We start from the raw sequence: 15,928 nt of genomic DNA on the forward strand, positions 1-15,928 counted from the left end.
GTACTCAGCAGAACATAATTGCTGCTGCCCTAAAGCCAATGTTTTCATGTTTTCAAGTTTTTGTTTACGGTGACTAGGTTCGAGACATATTGTGGTTAGAAGTTGAAGAAAATGGAAGGTTTCAGTCCAAGAAAATCTTGCTCTTATGAATGTTTTCATTTAAGAAAGTAAGATTTGTGTTCATGTTTGCAGCCATTTATAGAGGCTATTATTGAATACTGTTAATTCTCATATGTTTCAAAGGAGATGTTGCTTTCACCGAATCAGTTGATCTGAGTCCAACTGTTATTGCACTGATGCTGTCAAACACCGTTCTTGGGATTGGGACACTTGTGCTTGTATTGACACTTTGCAAAAACCACAAGAAAGATCCCACAGGTATGAACAACTATGTATTCTATGAAATATCTAAAGAAAAAGCAGATATGTTCTGTTATATTCTGCAGTAGCAGTGACAGAAATCATCTTTGTTTTAGCTGCATCCGGATCCAGGGATGGATCTCTTGAAGCCAGTCAAGTAATCAATTTTTTCAATGCATTCTCATCAACGGGTTCGTATGATATTGTACAAAAAAATACAGTGACATCTGGCCGGTCGAGAAAAGGTTACTGGTAGTTGGATACGGGGTACCAGGAGATGACGGTTCTTGCAGGGGCCGTTGCAGTTGAGTTTAGCTGACAAAAGGTGACTGTCCTGCAGCGACAACAAAAGGTGGCTGTTGTGTGACAACTCGTCTTTATCAACGATGTTCCACTCCTGGGATTGATCCGGTGCCGCCCGAAATTCCGCCGGATGTCCCTCTTTTTCGGCTGGATGTCCCTAATCTTCCACTTTCTTTGTGTTGGCATTCTAAACCCCGGTGGCTTTATGAGGACTATGGTTAACTGCTCCTCAGATCTCTCCAGGGTAAATCCAGACAGCTAGCTAGACTATCTGTCCAATCTGAGTTTTCTGTTGCACGACTAAAACTACTTTTGAATATACACGTTCCACCAAAACAAGTTCCTTCCCAAGACTATTTTGCAGAGGCACCGTGGCTCCGTCCGGTGCTTAGCACCGCCCAAGACGATTGTGATTGGTTTAAAGAAATGCCAATAAACCAGAGCATGTTTTTCTCCCATCCCAGAATGCTGCTTGGACTAGCCAGACCCTCCTCCACAGCGCTGTGACTGTTGTCACATCTAGTCTAGTATTGCCAGGTCTGGCAATGCTAGACTAGATGTGACAACAGTTTAGACACCAAAAAGACTAGTTAAGATTATATAAAAGATCATGGTTTGGGTTTAAACATAAACACACGTATCCTGGGTGAAAGTCTTGTTTTCATCCCAGGACACAAACTGCGCTCCCCGGCTTGAAAGCTCTGTTTTATGACCGAACCGTCCACCCCGACCTCCTCTACGCGGAGAACGGCAGTCTTACACAGCAGCAGTTACTGTAGCGCATACAGCAATAAATGCATGGAATAAATGCATGGAATAAATACAATATACAGGAAATTATTTTCCGTAGCTATACCTACAAATGGTTCATGAGAACAGCATGATTTCTTCTAGCTCAGTTTCTGGTTACTATTTCAGTTGTATGCCTTTAAAATGTTCTAATGTGGTATATACAGTATTTCTCAGTCACTGTTAAATGGCAACTTAATGCGGTCTAAGTCTCCTCTCTCTGAGTCCAAATGTTCAGAACTATTCAGAACACTGTCATTGTCTTTCAGCCTGGAGATGCAGTGATGTACGCAGCAGTGTGTTCTGCTCCCAGAGGCTCCTCCTGCAGAACAGCTCCAGTGGAATACAGTAGCGACGCCGTAGTTTATTCTCATGTCAAGTACTCTCAACAGGACTGACAGACTTGCAAGTAAAAGGAAAAACAGGAAGCATTACAACTGGACTTGTGATCTGGCAGGGATATATACAGTGAGGACCTGCATGGGACATTAAACAGGCAAGCCAAGCAGGCTGCATGAGAGATACGTATTATCCCCCCCTCCCCCCTGCAATCCATTGGGCTACAGTGCTGTCAATCTGACAATTGTTATATCCATTGGATCAGAGTACTGTCACTTGGCTAACTGTTCTGCCAATCTTACCAGTCCTTGCCACATGACCAAATAATGTTTCCATGATGACCATCCAAAATTCTGATAACATGGAACCAGCACTGGAATTGTTTTTTTTTTAAGTGGCAGACTGAGCCTATAGAAATGTGTATTGTATTTGGATCATAGAAATAAAATGGATAGAAAGGCCATTGGCCTTTTTCCTGTGGTCATATGATTGCTATACAACAAAATTACAATTGTTCTTAGTTGTCATAGTGACAACATGCGTCAGTAGGGCTGTAAACTGTGTCACAGCTCGCTGGGAGGAGAGCCGCCCGACGCAGCTCGAGATACGATCTCGGAGTTGCAGGGTATGAGGAGGGACAGTTAGACCCAGGGGCAGTGGGTCAGCAGACCGCTAACGTTAGACCCAGCCCGCTGTTCAGATCATTCTAATAATATATAGAATTTTTGCGCTCGCATGAACTGGGGTAGACACTCGATGTGCCATCTTGAAATACGTTAGCCGGTAATAATAATAATAATAATAATAAATTTAATTTATATAGCGCTTTTCACGAACTCAAAGTCGCTTAAAGTGATGGTTCGGAGTAATTCACCCTAGGGTCCTTTGCACCATGACCTCGAGCCAAACACCCCCCCAGAAGCTTTTTTCACCTGGGTCTAACATTATGAGTATAGCGAGTAGCGTTAGCCGCTGAATATGGTTAGGGGGGGGCTAATGGACCACGTTTTATCTATGACTTTATTAATAATGCCCGAAATGATACCATAGCAATCTACACGAGTATATATAGGTTATGCGCTCATAAAAACCATGGATTGGAAAGTTTGTAAGTACACCAGAAGTTTATGTAAATAACACTTGCCTGCTGGCTTCTGCTCTCTGCTGTTGTTGTTGCTGCTGTGAGACGAGTGCTTAGGGACATCTACAAATTACAACACCGAAAAGAGATGCAACAAAAATATTTATTAATTTAACTTATTTTTTAAAGTAAAGGCTGTAATATAACTAGCAGGAGACAAGAAATAATTGAGGTAAGTTTGGAGACATTACCTTATTTAATCATTAAATTAATACATATTTTTGTTGTATCTCTTTTCGGTGTAGTAATTTATAGACGGCCCTAAGCACTCGTCTAACTGCAGGTAGCAGCAGCAGCAGCAGCAACAACAACAGAGAGCTGAAGAGAGCAGGCAAGTGTACATAAACTTCTGGTGTACTTACAAACTTTCCAATCCATGGTTTTATGAGAGCATAACCTATATATACTAGTGTAGACCTTTGGTATCATTTCGGGCATTATTAGTGGGGTCATTTAAGAGATACAAACGTGGGTCCATTAGCCCCGCGCTAAGCTATTCAGCGGCTAATGCTACTCTACGCTAACTCGCCCAGTGTTAGACCCAGGTGAAAAAAGCTTCTGGGGGGGGTGTTTGGCTCGAGGTCATGGTGCAAAGGACCCTTGGGTAAATTACTCCGAACCATCACTTTAAGGCCGGTAAGGGACATACATGCTATACTGCTCCGCCTTTCGCGTCTTTCCGGCCCCGGCAAGTTTGAAGAAGGAAACATGGAGGACCACACGTATTCAAAATCCAAATTTCAGGAACAGGAGTCTTCTTCTTCACCCAGAAAAAGAAAACGGATATTGAAAAGAGCAACAGACCGGAAAAAGAGTGAACATTGGAGCTGCTTTGGAGGCACACACCTAATCCCAACTAGTTAATTATCCTCCGGACCGCTGCGGTCTCCTTTTCTTTCTCTCTCCTTTCCGTCGTGCCCGCTCGTGGTGTCAGCGCCACTCTCCGACGACATGACCTCATGGATGTATCAATGACGGCTGATAGACGGCCTTTTGTACACCTTCGCTTTTTGAAGCGTGAAGGCTACCGTATCTCGACAACTGCGTTGGCGAGAGAGAGTTGATTGCGAAATATGATCAACGCTAGATGGGAGTAATTCTTACACAATGTAGCTTTAAACATGAAATATTACATTTAGGTTTATTTCAGGTATTAATTGGGGGAATATGACTCATTGTCGCATTGGTCAACACATATCAGATGTTTTCATCTGCAGCCGTAGCTAAGCGTAAAACCTTTTTTGTGATATTTCAATATATTTTAAGTTTCCACAATTGCTTTTCATGTACTGTAAATATAAAAAAAACAAAGGTAATGGATTCATTAGAAGTGGAGAATGTTACTAAAATCTAAAAAAGGCAACTTGATACATAACAACCTTTAGAATGAACCCAAATACTGTATCCAGAGATTGCAGTATCAAAATATGATTCCACAGGTCCCACGCTTTTATTCTTGTCATATTTTAAATGTCATACCAGACTGTTCTGGGTTAGGTGAGTGTTTTCAGTGATGAGTATAAACCTCCAGGAGTCACTGAGGAGTTGTTCTTCATGTATCCACAATTCTTAGTGACGTTTGTCTCAAATTGGATCTGACACAAATATAAAATGTTATCATCAGATGTTGCGTCTCCAAGAACAAAATGTTCCTGAACTTAAATATGTGTAAAGGCATTGCATTGGTAGGTTGGTAGAGCGGCAAGATAAAAATCTAAAAACACCACGCCTCTCTAAACTCTTTTATAAGAGCTCAGCGGTACAAACTATTTTTGCAGTGAAATGTTTGCAGAATGAGGAACTTCACCTTGATAACAGCTTTACTTCTCTGCAGCCTCAGTAAGTACTGACACTCGGTTATTCTCAGCACCAAATCCTGCGGTTAACAACCCACAAATAAGAACACAATGTTTGTTGTTGCCTTACTACAGTAAGTGCTGCATTATACACACAGGGATGAATCTCTTTCTGTCTCTGCTGTTTGTTTCAGGCTGGATCTCTGTCCCAGCTTCTGAGTCTCACACTGTGGAGGTCCAGTCTGGTGGAGGCGTCACTCTGATGTGTGATGGATTTCAAAATGGATTTGAGATGAGCTCCAACATCTTTCTTAAAATCAAGAGAGAGAATTCCTCTGACTCTGGACTGTATGTCTGTGGATGTATCCAAAGCAACCATATAGTCCAAGGTAAGATTGTAGTTAATGCTCATAGATCTGTTTCTCATCATATTTAAAGTTTCTCACATTTATTTTCACAGTAGTATAAAAAAACGGCATGAAGACAAACAAAAAAACAAATGTGTCAAATTATGTCATTTATATATGTTTTAAAAGTGACAGTGAATCTGATCTTAGAGTGGATTCAAAGACTGAAAGTAATATAAGGTTCTCTTTTTTCACTGTGCAAGTTTCCACACAGCCAGTCATTTAAATCTTAACCATCTCTTTTAAAAACAGACTATATTCTGTCATTTGTCTTGTAGAGGAGTCTGCTGGAAAGACAAACGTCATGAGTGTGATCCTGACTGTTCTGACTGTTTTCCTCACTATAGTCATCATTGTTCTGGCTGTTAAAATCAGGAAACTTCAGACAGGTACAGCTGATCTATAATTTGATGCACATGATGGATAAATCCAAAGCAAAGTATATGAACAGTAATATTAAACTAATGAAACTTTTGTCTTTTTTTCCATAGAGCTGTGAATGAAGAACAGCAGCCAGAAAGAAACGAGGTGAACACCGCATTAACTTATATAAACTGTGTGTTATGGTTTTAAAGATGCTCAACCAGAAGATATCTTGTCATGAGAGAGAACATGTAGCCTTCCTGTTAGTTAGAAAATGGTTATTTCAAAATATATACAACCACAGATGCAGCAATTTGAGTTATGTTTATGAGTGTTTGTCTTACAATGTGTCCTATGTCCCAATGGTATTTGAACAACTAAGTTTAATTTTTGAAGGTTTTTTCTGAGTTTTAATTTAAATTGTGCTGCGCAGCTGGGATTCTATTAAAAATCATGTTTGTTCTTAGCTAAACTAAAACTGCTAAAAAACAGTTCCTTTGTGGAACTACCAACAAATCCACCAATTTTACAGATTTTTTGCTAACTCATCAACAATATGTGTGTGATTCAGTGTGCGACTCTGATTTACAGGATCTGGGCTCAGATGAACTGAACTACGCAGCTCTAAATTTCCAGGCAAAACCCAAAAGAAGCCGCAGGCCTGCATCAGAGAGAGAGCTGGAGACACATGTTGTGTATGCTGCCACCAGATAGACTCAGGAAACATCTGGAACTGCAGCTCAGACTGGAACCGATGCTTCATTATGTTATTCTGCTGTTGTGTGTTTGTGTGTGGATAATGTGTGGGAGGAGTCTACTGACAAAAAAATAAATTTAGAATGTTTCTGTCGGTCAGAGTGTTCGTCTTATTTTGTCTGAGAGGAAAAAGAGCATGTTCAATGTGTGATGAGGAAGAGAACTAAAGGACACTGATGGCTGCCAAAGTTATTTTAGGGCGAGTGAAATGGTGTGATGGTGTGTGGAGGAAGGAGGGAGTGATACACATCATTTGTTTGACAGGAAGAGACAGCACAGTGTGGTCTGACAACAACTTAGGTAAAGATCATGAGGTGTCTGAGGTCAACACTCTGTGGAAAGTATAAAAGTATAAAAAGTAAGCAGCTTACTGGTTAATGACAACATGAAACAATTGCTATTCTCACAGAACACGGACAATGCTCCCTCAAAACATGTATATCAATCTCTGACACTGTTAAATCACTCCACTCATCAGCACTTTACATTAACTCACTTAAATAATTTACCTTCATACATTATGTCGACATTTGCATTCAAAACTAAACAGAGAGGCCTGATGCAACTGCTTCATTTTCCATTTCTTTTCTTCATTTTGAACATACTCAGCCATAGTCTACACTCTGACCTATCAGGTTCCTGATGTTGAGAGCTGTTCACTGAAATATTTTCACTAGAGTGCAGGAAAGTGAGCTGGAATAGCTATTCTCATAATGAAGAACTCAAACAGCAGCATAAAGCAGAATGGGGATGTTAAACTAGACTAATATGGTGTTTTTCCATTACATGGTACCTGCTCGACTTAACTTTACTCGTCTTTTTTGGTTTTCCATTATGAAATAAAGTACCTGGTACTAGCTAACAGGTACTTTTTTTTAGTATCCCCTCCGTCGAGGTTCCAAGCGAGCTGAGGCGATACCAAAAGGTGACGTGAAAACCTGCTGACTACTGATTGGTCGGAGAGAATCGTCACTAATCACGTGAGACCAGCCACGCTCGCCTCACGCATGAGGCGGTACTGAATCTGCAATGGAAAAAAGGATGATGGGGAACTGCGGCCAAGTCGAGTCGAGCCGAGTAGAGCTAGTACTAGCAGTGGATAAGCGCCAATAGTGCGTCCCATTTGTACTCTGAAGTCAGATTTTCCGAGGTCAATGTCGGACCACGCCCCCTGACCTCATATTTGTTATGCTGCTGCTGCTAACTGCAGTTAGACGAGTGCTAAGTTGCGTCTATAAATTACTACACCGAAAAGAGATACAACAAAAAATGTATTAATTTAATGATTAAATAAGGTAATGTCTCCAAACTTACCTCAATTATTACTTGTCTCCTGCTAGTTATATTACAGCACTTACTTTAAAAATAAGTTAAATTAAAAAATATTTTTGTTGCATCTCTTTTCGGGTGTTGTAATTTGTAGATGTCCCTAAGCACTCGTCTCACAGCAGCAACAATAACAGCAGAGAGCAGAAGCCAGCAGGCAAGTGTTATTTACATAAACTTCTCGTGTACACACCAAACTTTCCAATCCATCGTTTTTATGAGTGCATAACCTATATATACTAGTGTAGACCTTTGGTATCATTTCGGGCATTATTAGTGGGGTCATTTAAGAGATACAAACGTGGGTCCATTAGCCCCGCTAAGCTATTCAGCGGCTAACGCTACTCTACTACTTCGCCCAATGTTAGACCCAGGTGAAAAAGCTTCTGGGGGTGTTTGGCTCCGAGGTCATGGTGCAAAGGACCCTAGGGTGAATTACTCCGAACCATCACTTTAAGCGACTTTGAGTTCGTGAAAAGCGCATATAAATTCAATTAATTATTATTATTATTATTACCGCTAACGTATTTCAAGATGGCACATCATTATGGAGTGTCTACCCCAGTTCATGCGACGTAAAAATTCTATAGTTAATTATCCTCCGGACCGCTGCGGTCTCCTTTTCTTTCTCTCTCCTTTCCGTCGTGCCCGCTCGTGGTGTCAGCGCCACTCTCCGACGACATGACCTCATGGATGTATCAATGACGGCTGATAGACGGCCTTTTGTACACCTTCGCTTTTTGAAGCGTGAAGGCTACCGTAGCTGCAATACTGCGTTGGCGAGAGAGAGTTGATTGCGAAATATGATCAACGCTAGATGGGAGTAATTCTTACACAATGTAGCTTTAAACATGAAATATTACATTTAGGTTTATTTCAGGTATTAATTGGGGGAATATGACTCATTGTCGCATTGGTCAACACATATCAGATGTTTTCATCTGCAGCCGTAGCTAAGCGTAAAACCTTTTTTGTGATATTTCAATATATTTTAAGTTTCCACAATTGCTTTTCATGTACTGTAAATATAAAAAAAACAAAGGTAATGGATTCATTAGAAGTGGAGAATGTTACTAAAATCTAAAAAAGGCAACTTGATACATAACAACCTTTAGAATGAACCCAAATACTGTATCCAGAGATTGCAGTATCAAAATATGATTCCACAGGTCCCACGCTTTTATTCTTGTCATATTTTAAATGTCATACCAGACTGTTCTGGGTTAGGTGAGTGTTTTCAGTGATGAGTATAAACCTCCAGGAGTCACTGAGGAGTTGTTCTTCATGTATCCACAATTCTTAGTGACGTTTGTCTCAAATTGGATCTGACACAAATATAAAATGTTATCATCAGATGTTGCGTCTCCAAGAACAAAATGTTCCTGAACTTAAATATGTGTAAAGGCATTGCATTGGTAGGTTGGTAGAGCGGCAAGATAAAATACTAAAAACACCACGCCTCTCTAAACTCTTTTATAAGAGCTCAGCGGTACAAACTATTTTTGCAGTGAAATGTTTGCAGAATGAGGAACTTCACCTTGATAACAGCTTTACTTCTCTGCAGCCTCAGTAAGTACTGACACTCTGTTATTCTCAGCACCAAATCCTGCGGTTAACAACCCACAAATAAGAACACAATGTTTGTTGTTGTTGTTGCCTTACTACAGTAAGTGCTGCATTATACACACAGGGATGAATCTCTTTCTGTCTCTGCTGTTTGTTTCAGGCTGGATCTCTGTCTCAGCTTCTGAGTCTCACACTGTGGAGGTCCAGTCTGGTGGAGGCGTCACTCTGATGTGTGATGGATTTCAAAATGGATTTGAGATGAGCTCCAACATCTTTCTTAAAATCAAGAGAGAGAATTCCTCTGACTCTGGACTGTATGTCTGTGGATGTATCCAAAGCAACCATATAGTCCAAGGTAAGATTGTAGTTAGTGCGCATAGATCTGTTTCTCATCATATTTAAAGTTTCTCACATTTATTTTCACAGTAGTAATAAAAAACGGCATGAAGACAAACCCAAAAACAAATGTGTCAAATTATGTCATTTATATATGTTTTAAAAAGTGACAGTGAATCTGATCTTAGAGTGGATTCAAAGACTGAAAGTAATATAAGGTTCTCTTTTTCACTGTGCAAGTTTCCACACAGCCAGTCATTTAAATCTTAACCATCTCTTTTAAAAACAGACTATATTCTGTCATTTGTCTTGTAGAGGAGTCTGCTGGAAAGACAAACGTCATGAGTGTGATCCTGACTGTTCTGACGGTTTTCCCTACCTATAGTCATCATTGTTCTGGCTGTTAAAATCAGGAAACTTCAGACAGGTACAGCTGATCTATAATTTGATGCACCATGATGGATAAATCCAAAGCAAAGTATATGAACAGTAATATTAAACTAATGAAACTTTTGTCTTTTTTCCATAGAGCTGTGAATGAAGAACAGCAGCCAGAAAGAAACGAGGTGAACCCAGCATTAACTTATATAAACTGTGTGTTATGGTTTTAAAGATGCTCAACCAGAAGATATCTTGTCATGAGAGAGAACATGTATCCTTCATGCTAGTTAGAAAATGGTTATTTCAAAATATATACAACCACAGATGCAGCAATTTGAGTTATGTTTATGAGTGTTTGTCTTACAATGTGTCCTATGTCCCAATGGTATTTGTACAACTAAGTTTAATTTTTGGGGTGGGTTTTTCTGGAGTTTTAATTTAAATTGTTGCGCAGCTGGGATTCTATTAAAAATCATGTTTGTTCTTAGCTAAACTAAAACTGCTAAAAAACAGTTCCTTTGTGGAACTACCAACAAATCCACCAATTTTACAGATTTTTGCTAACTCATCAACAATATGTGTGTGATTCAGTGTGCGACTCTGATTTACAGGATCTGGGCTCAGATGAACTGAACCACGCAGCTCTAAATTTCCAGGCAAAACCCAAAAGAAGCCGCAGGCCTGCATCAGAGAGAGAGAGATGGAGACACATGTTGTGTATGCTGCCACCAGATAGACTCAGGAAACATCTGGAACTGCAGCTCAGCGTGGAACCGATGCTTCATTATGTTATTCTGCTGTTGTGTGTTTGTGTGTGGATAGTGTGTGGGAGGAGTCTACTGACAAAAAATAAATTTAGAATGTTTCTGTCGGTCAGAGTGTTCGTCTTATTTTGTCTGAGAGGAAAAAGAGCATGTTCAATGTGTGATGAGGAAGAGAACTAAAGGACACTGATGGCTGCCAAAGTTATTTTAGGGCGAAGTGAAATGGTGTGATGGTGTGTGGAGGAAGGAGGGAGTGATACACATCATTTGTTTGACAGGAAGAGACAGCACAGTGTGGTCTGACAACAACTTAGGTAAAGATCATGAGGTGTCTGAGGTCAACACTCTGTGGAAAGTATAAAAGTATAAAAAGTAAGCAGCTTACTGGTTAATGACAACATGAAACAATTGCTATTCTCACAGAACACGGACAATGCTCCCTCAAAACATGTATATCAATCTCTGACACTGTTAAATCACTCCACTCATCAGCACTTTACATTAACTCACTTGCAATAATTTACCTTCATACATTATGTCGACATTTGCATTCAAAACTAAACAGAGAGGCCTGATGCAACTGCTTCATTTTCCATTTCTTTTCTTCATTTTGAACATACTCAGCCATAGTCTACACTCTGACCTATCAGGTTCCTGATGTTGAGAGCTGTTCACTGAAATATTTTCACTAGAGTGCAGGAAAGTGAGCTGGAATAGCTATTCTCATAATGAAGAACTCAAACAGCAGCATAAAGCAGAATGGGGATGTTAAACTAGACTAATATGGTGTTTTTCCATTACATGGTACCTGCTTCGACTTAACTTTTACTCGCCTTTTTGGGTTTTCCATTATGAAATAAAGTACCTGGTACTAGCTAACAGGTACTTTTTTAGTATTCCCTCCGTCGAGGTTCCAACGAGCTGAGGCGATACCAAAAGGTGACGTGAAAACCTGCTGACTACTGATTGGTCGGAGAGAATCGTCACTAATCACGTGAGACCAGCCACGCCGGCCAACGCATGAGGCGGTACTTGAATCTGCAATAGAAAAAGGATGATGGGGAACTGCGGCCAAGTCGAGTCGAGCCGAAAGTAGAGCTAGTACTAGCAGTGGATAAGCGCCAATAGTGCGTCCCATTTGTACTCTGAAGTCAGATTTTCCGAGGTCAATGTCGGAAACACGCCCTGACCTCATATTTGTTATGCTGCTGCTGCTAACTGCAGTTAGACGGTGCTTAGGGCGCGTCGCTATAAATTACTACCAACCGAAAAGAGATACAACAAAAAATGTATTAATTTAATGATTAAATAAGGTAATGTCTCCAAACTTACCCCAATTATTACTTGTCTCCTGCGCTAGTTATATTACAGCACTTACTTTAAAAAATAAGTTAAATTAAAAAATATTTTTGTTGCATCTCTTTCGGTGTTGTAATTTGTAGATGTCCCTAAGCACTTCGTCTCACAGCAGCAACAACAACAGCAGAGAGCAGAAGCCAGCAGGCAAGTGTTATTTACATAAACTTCTGGTGTACTTCACAAACTTTCCAATCCATCGTTTTATGAGTGCATAACCTATATATACTAGTGTAGACCTTTGGTATCATTTCGGGCATTATTAGTGGGGTCATTTAAGAGATACAAACGTGGGTCCATTAGCCCCGCTAAGCTATTCAGCGTAACGCACTACTCTACGCTAACTCGCCCAATGTTAGACCCAGGTGAAAAAACCTCTGGGGGTGTTTGCGCTCGAGGTCATGGTGCAAAGGACCCTAGGGTGAATTACATCTCGAACCATCACTTTTAGCGACTACTTTAGTTCGTGAAAAGCGCTTATATAAATTCAATTAATTATTATTATTATTATTACCGGCTAACGTATTTCAAGATGGCACATCATTATGGAGTGTCTACCCCAGTTCATGCGAGCGTAAAAATTCTATAGTTAATTATCCTCCGGACCGCTGCGGTCTCCTTTTCTCTCTCTCCTTTCCGTCGGCGCTGCGCTGGTGTCGCGCCAGCTCCCGACGCACATGACCTCATGGATGTATCAATGACGGCTGATAGACCGGCCTTTGTACACCTTCGCTTTTGAAGCGTGAAGGCTACCGTAGCTGCAATACTGCGTGTGCGGAGAGAGAGTTGATTGCAAAATATGATCAACGCTAGATGGGAGTAATTCTTACACAATGTAGCTTTAAACATGAAATATTACATTTAGGTTTATTTCAGGTATTAATTGGGGGAATATGACTCATTGTCGCATTGGTCAACACATATCAGATGTTTTCATCTGCAGCCGTAGCGAACGCGTAAAACCTTTTTGTGATATTTCAATATATTTTAAGTTTCCACAATTGCTTTTCATGTACTGTAAATATAAAAAAACAAAGGTAATGGATTCATTAGAAGTGGAGAATGTTACTAAAATCTAAAAAGGCAACTTGATACATAACAACCTTTAGAATGAACCCAAATACTGTATCCAGAGATTGCAGTATCAAAATATGATTCCACAGGTCCCACGCTTTTATTCTTGTCATATTTTAAATGTCATACCAGACTGTTCTGGGTTAGGTGAGTGTTTTCAGTGATGAGTATAAACCTCCAGGAGTCACTGAGGAGTTGTTCTTCATGTATCCACAATTCTTAGTGACGTTTGTCTCAAATTGGATCTGACACAAATATAAAATGTTATCATCAGATGTTAGGTCTCCAAGAACAAAATGTTCCTGAACTTAAATATGTGTAAAGGCATTGCATTGGTAGGTTGGTAGAGCGGCAAGATAAAAATCTAAAAACACCACGCCTCTAAACTCTTTTATAAGAGCTCAGCGGTACAAACTATTTTTGCAGTGAAATGTTTGCAGAATGAGGTACTTCACCTTGATAACAGCTTTACTTCTCTGCAGCCTCAGTAAGTACTGACACTCTGTTATTCTCAGCACCAAATCCTGCGGTTAACAACCCACAAATAAGAACACAATGTTTGTTGTTGTTGTTGCCCCGAGTACTACAGTAAGTGCTGCATTATACACACAGGGATGAATCTCTTTCTGTCTCTGCTGTTTGTTTCAGGCTGGATCTCTGTCCCAGCTTCTGAGTCTCACACTGTGGAGGTCCAGTCTGGTGGAGGCGCCCTCTGATGTGTGATGGATTTCAAAATGGATTTGAGATGAGCTCCAACATCTTTCTTAAAATCAAGAGAGAGAATTCCTCTCGACTCTGGACTGTATGTCTGTGGATGTATCCAAAGCAACCATATAGTCCAAGGTAAGATTGTAGTTAATGCTCATAGATCTGTTTCTCATCATATTTAAAGTTTCTCACATTTATTTTCACAGTAGTAATAAAAAACGCGGCGAAGACAAACCAAAAAACAAATGTGTCAAATTATGTCATTTATATATGTTTTAAAAGTGACAGTGAATCTGATCTTAGAGTGGATTCAAAGACTGAAAGTAATATAAGGTTCTCTTTTTTCACTGTGCAAGTTTCCACACAGCCAGTCATTTAAATCTTAACCATCTCTTTTAAAAACAGACTATATTCTGTCATTTGTCATGTAGAGGACTCTGCTGGAAAGACAAACGTCATGAGTGTGATCCTGACTGTTCTGACTGTTTTCCTCACTATAGTCATCATTGTTCTGACTGTTAAAATCAGGAAACTTCAGACAGGTACAGCTGATCTATAATTTGATGCACATGATGGATAAATCCAAAGCAAAGTATATGAACAGTAATATTAAACTAATGAAACTTTTGTCTTTTTTTCCATAGAGCTGTGAATGAAGAACAGCAGCCAGAAAGAAACGAGGTGAACACCGCATTAACTTATATAAACTGTGTGTTATGGTTTTAAAGATGCTCAACCAGAAGATATCTTGTCATGAGAGAGAACATGTAGCCTTCCTGTTAGTTAGAAAATGGTTATTTCAAAATATATACAACCACAGATGCAGCAATTTGAGTTATGTTTATGAGTGTTTGTCTTACAATGTGTCCTATGTCCCAATGGTATTTGAACAACTAAGTTTAATTTTTGAAGGTTTTTTCTGAGTTTTAATTTAAATTGTGCTGCGCAGCTGGGATTCTATTAAAAATCATGTTTGTTCTTAGCTAAACTAAAACTGCTAAAAAACAGTTCCTTTGTGGAACTACCAACAAATCCACCAATTTTACAGATTTTTTGCTAACTCATCAACAATATGTGTGTGATTCAGTGTGCGACTCTGATTTACAGGATCTGGGCTCAGATGAACTGAACTACGCAGCTCTAAATTTCCAGGCAAAACCCAAAAGAAGCCGCAGGCCTGCATCAGAGAGAGAGATGGAGACACATGTTGTGTATGCTGCCACCAGATAGACTCAGGAAACATCTGGAACTGCAGCTCAGACTGGAACCAATGCTTCATTATGTTAATCTGCTGATGTGTTTTTGTGTGTGGATAATGTGTGGGAGGAGTCTACTGACAAAAAAATAAATTTAGAATGTTTCTGTCGGTCAGAGTGTTCGTCTTATTTTGTCTGAGAGGAAAAAGAGCATGTTCAATGTGTGATGAGGAAGAGAACTAAAGGACACTGATGGCTGCCAATTTAAAGTAATAAATGTTTTAGATGGATGTTTATTTGTGGAGGAAGGTGGATGATACACATCATTTGTTTGACAGGAAGAAGACGCACAGTGTGGTCTGACAACAACTTAGGTAAAGATCATGAGGTGTCTGAGGTCAACACTCTGTGAAAAGTATAAAAGTATAAAAAGTAAGCTTAGCTTACTGGTTAATGACAACATGAAACAATTGCTATTATCACAGAACAAAAAACACGGACAATGCTCCCTCAAAACATGTATATCAATGCATCTGACACTGTTAAATCACTCCACTCATCAGCACTTTACATTAACTCACTTAAATAATTTACCTTCATACATTATGTCGACATTTGCATTCAAAACTAAACATAGAGGCCTGATGCAACTGCTTCATTTTCCATTTCTTTTCTTCATTTTGAACATACTCAGCCATAGTCTACACTCTGACCTATCAGGTTCCTGATGTTGAGAGCTGTTCACTGAAATATTTTCACTAGAGTGCAGGAAAGTGAGCTGGAATAGCTATTCTCATAATGAAGAACTCAAACAGCAGCATAAAGCAGAATGGGGATGTTAAACTAGACTAATATGGTGTTTTTCCATTACATGGTACCTGCTCGACTTAACTTTACTCGTCTTTTTTGGTTTTCCATTATGAAATAAAGTACCTGGTACTAGCTAACAGGTACTTTTTTTTAGTAT

At 39.7% G+C, this 15,928-nt stretch overlaps 1 protein-coding gene across 1 annotated transcript; it reads left to right on the forward strand.

Annotated features, from left to right (window-relative positions):
• The first annotated feature begins 9,081 nt into the window (after positions 1–9,081).
• LOC120573547 lies at positions 9,082–15,136 on the forward strand. The gene is made up of 8 exons (XM_039823338.1): positions 9,082–9,149; positions 9,307–9,501; positions 9,798–9,850; positions 13,706–13,776; positions 13,833–13,900; positions 14,197–14,307; positions 14,412–14,446; positions 14,873–15,136. The coding sequence occupies exons 1-8, from the start codon at positions 9,104–9,106 to the stop codon at positions 14,993–14,995; spliced, it is 702 nt and encodes a 233-aa protein (XP_039679272.1). The 5' UTR covers positions 9,082–9,103; the 3' UTR covers positions 14,996–15,136.
• The last annotated feature ends 792 nt before the right edge of the window (positions 15,137–15,928 follow it).

Source organism: Perca fluviatilis, chromosome 14, assembly GCF_010015445.1.
Source record: "Perca fluviatilis chromosome 14, GENO_Pfluv_1.0, whole genome shotgun sequence".
NCBI classification, from domain to species: domain Eukaryota; kingdom Metazoa; phylum Chordata; class Actinopteri; order Perciformes; family Percidae; genus Perca; species Perca fluviatilis.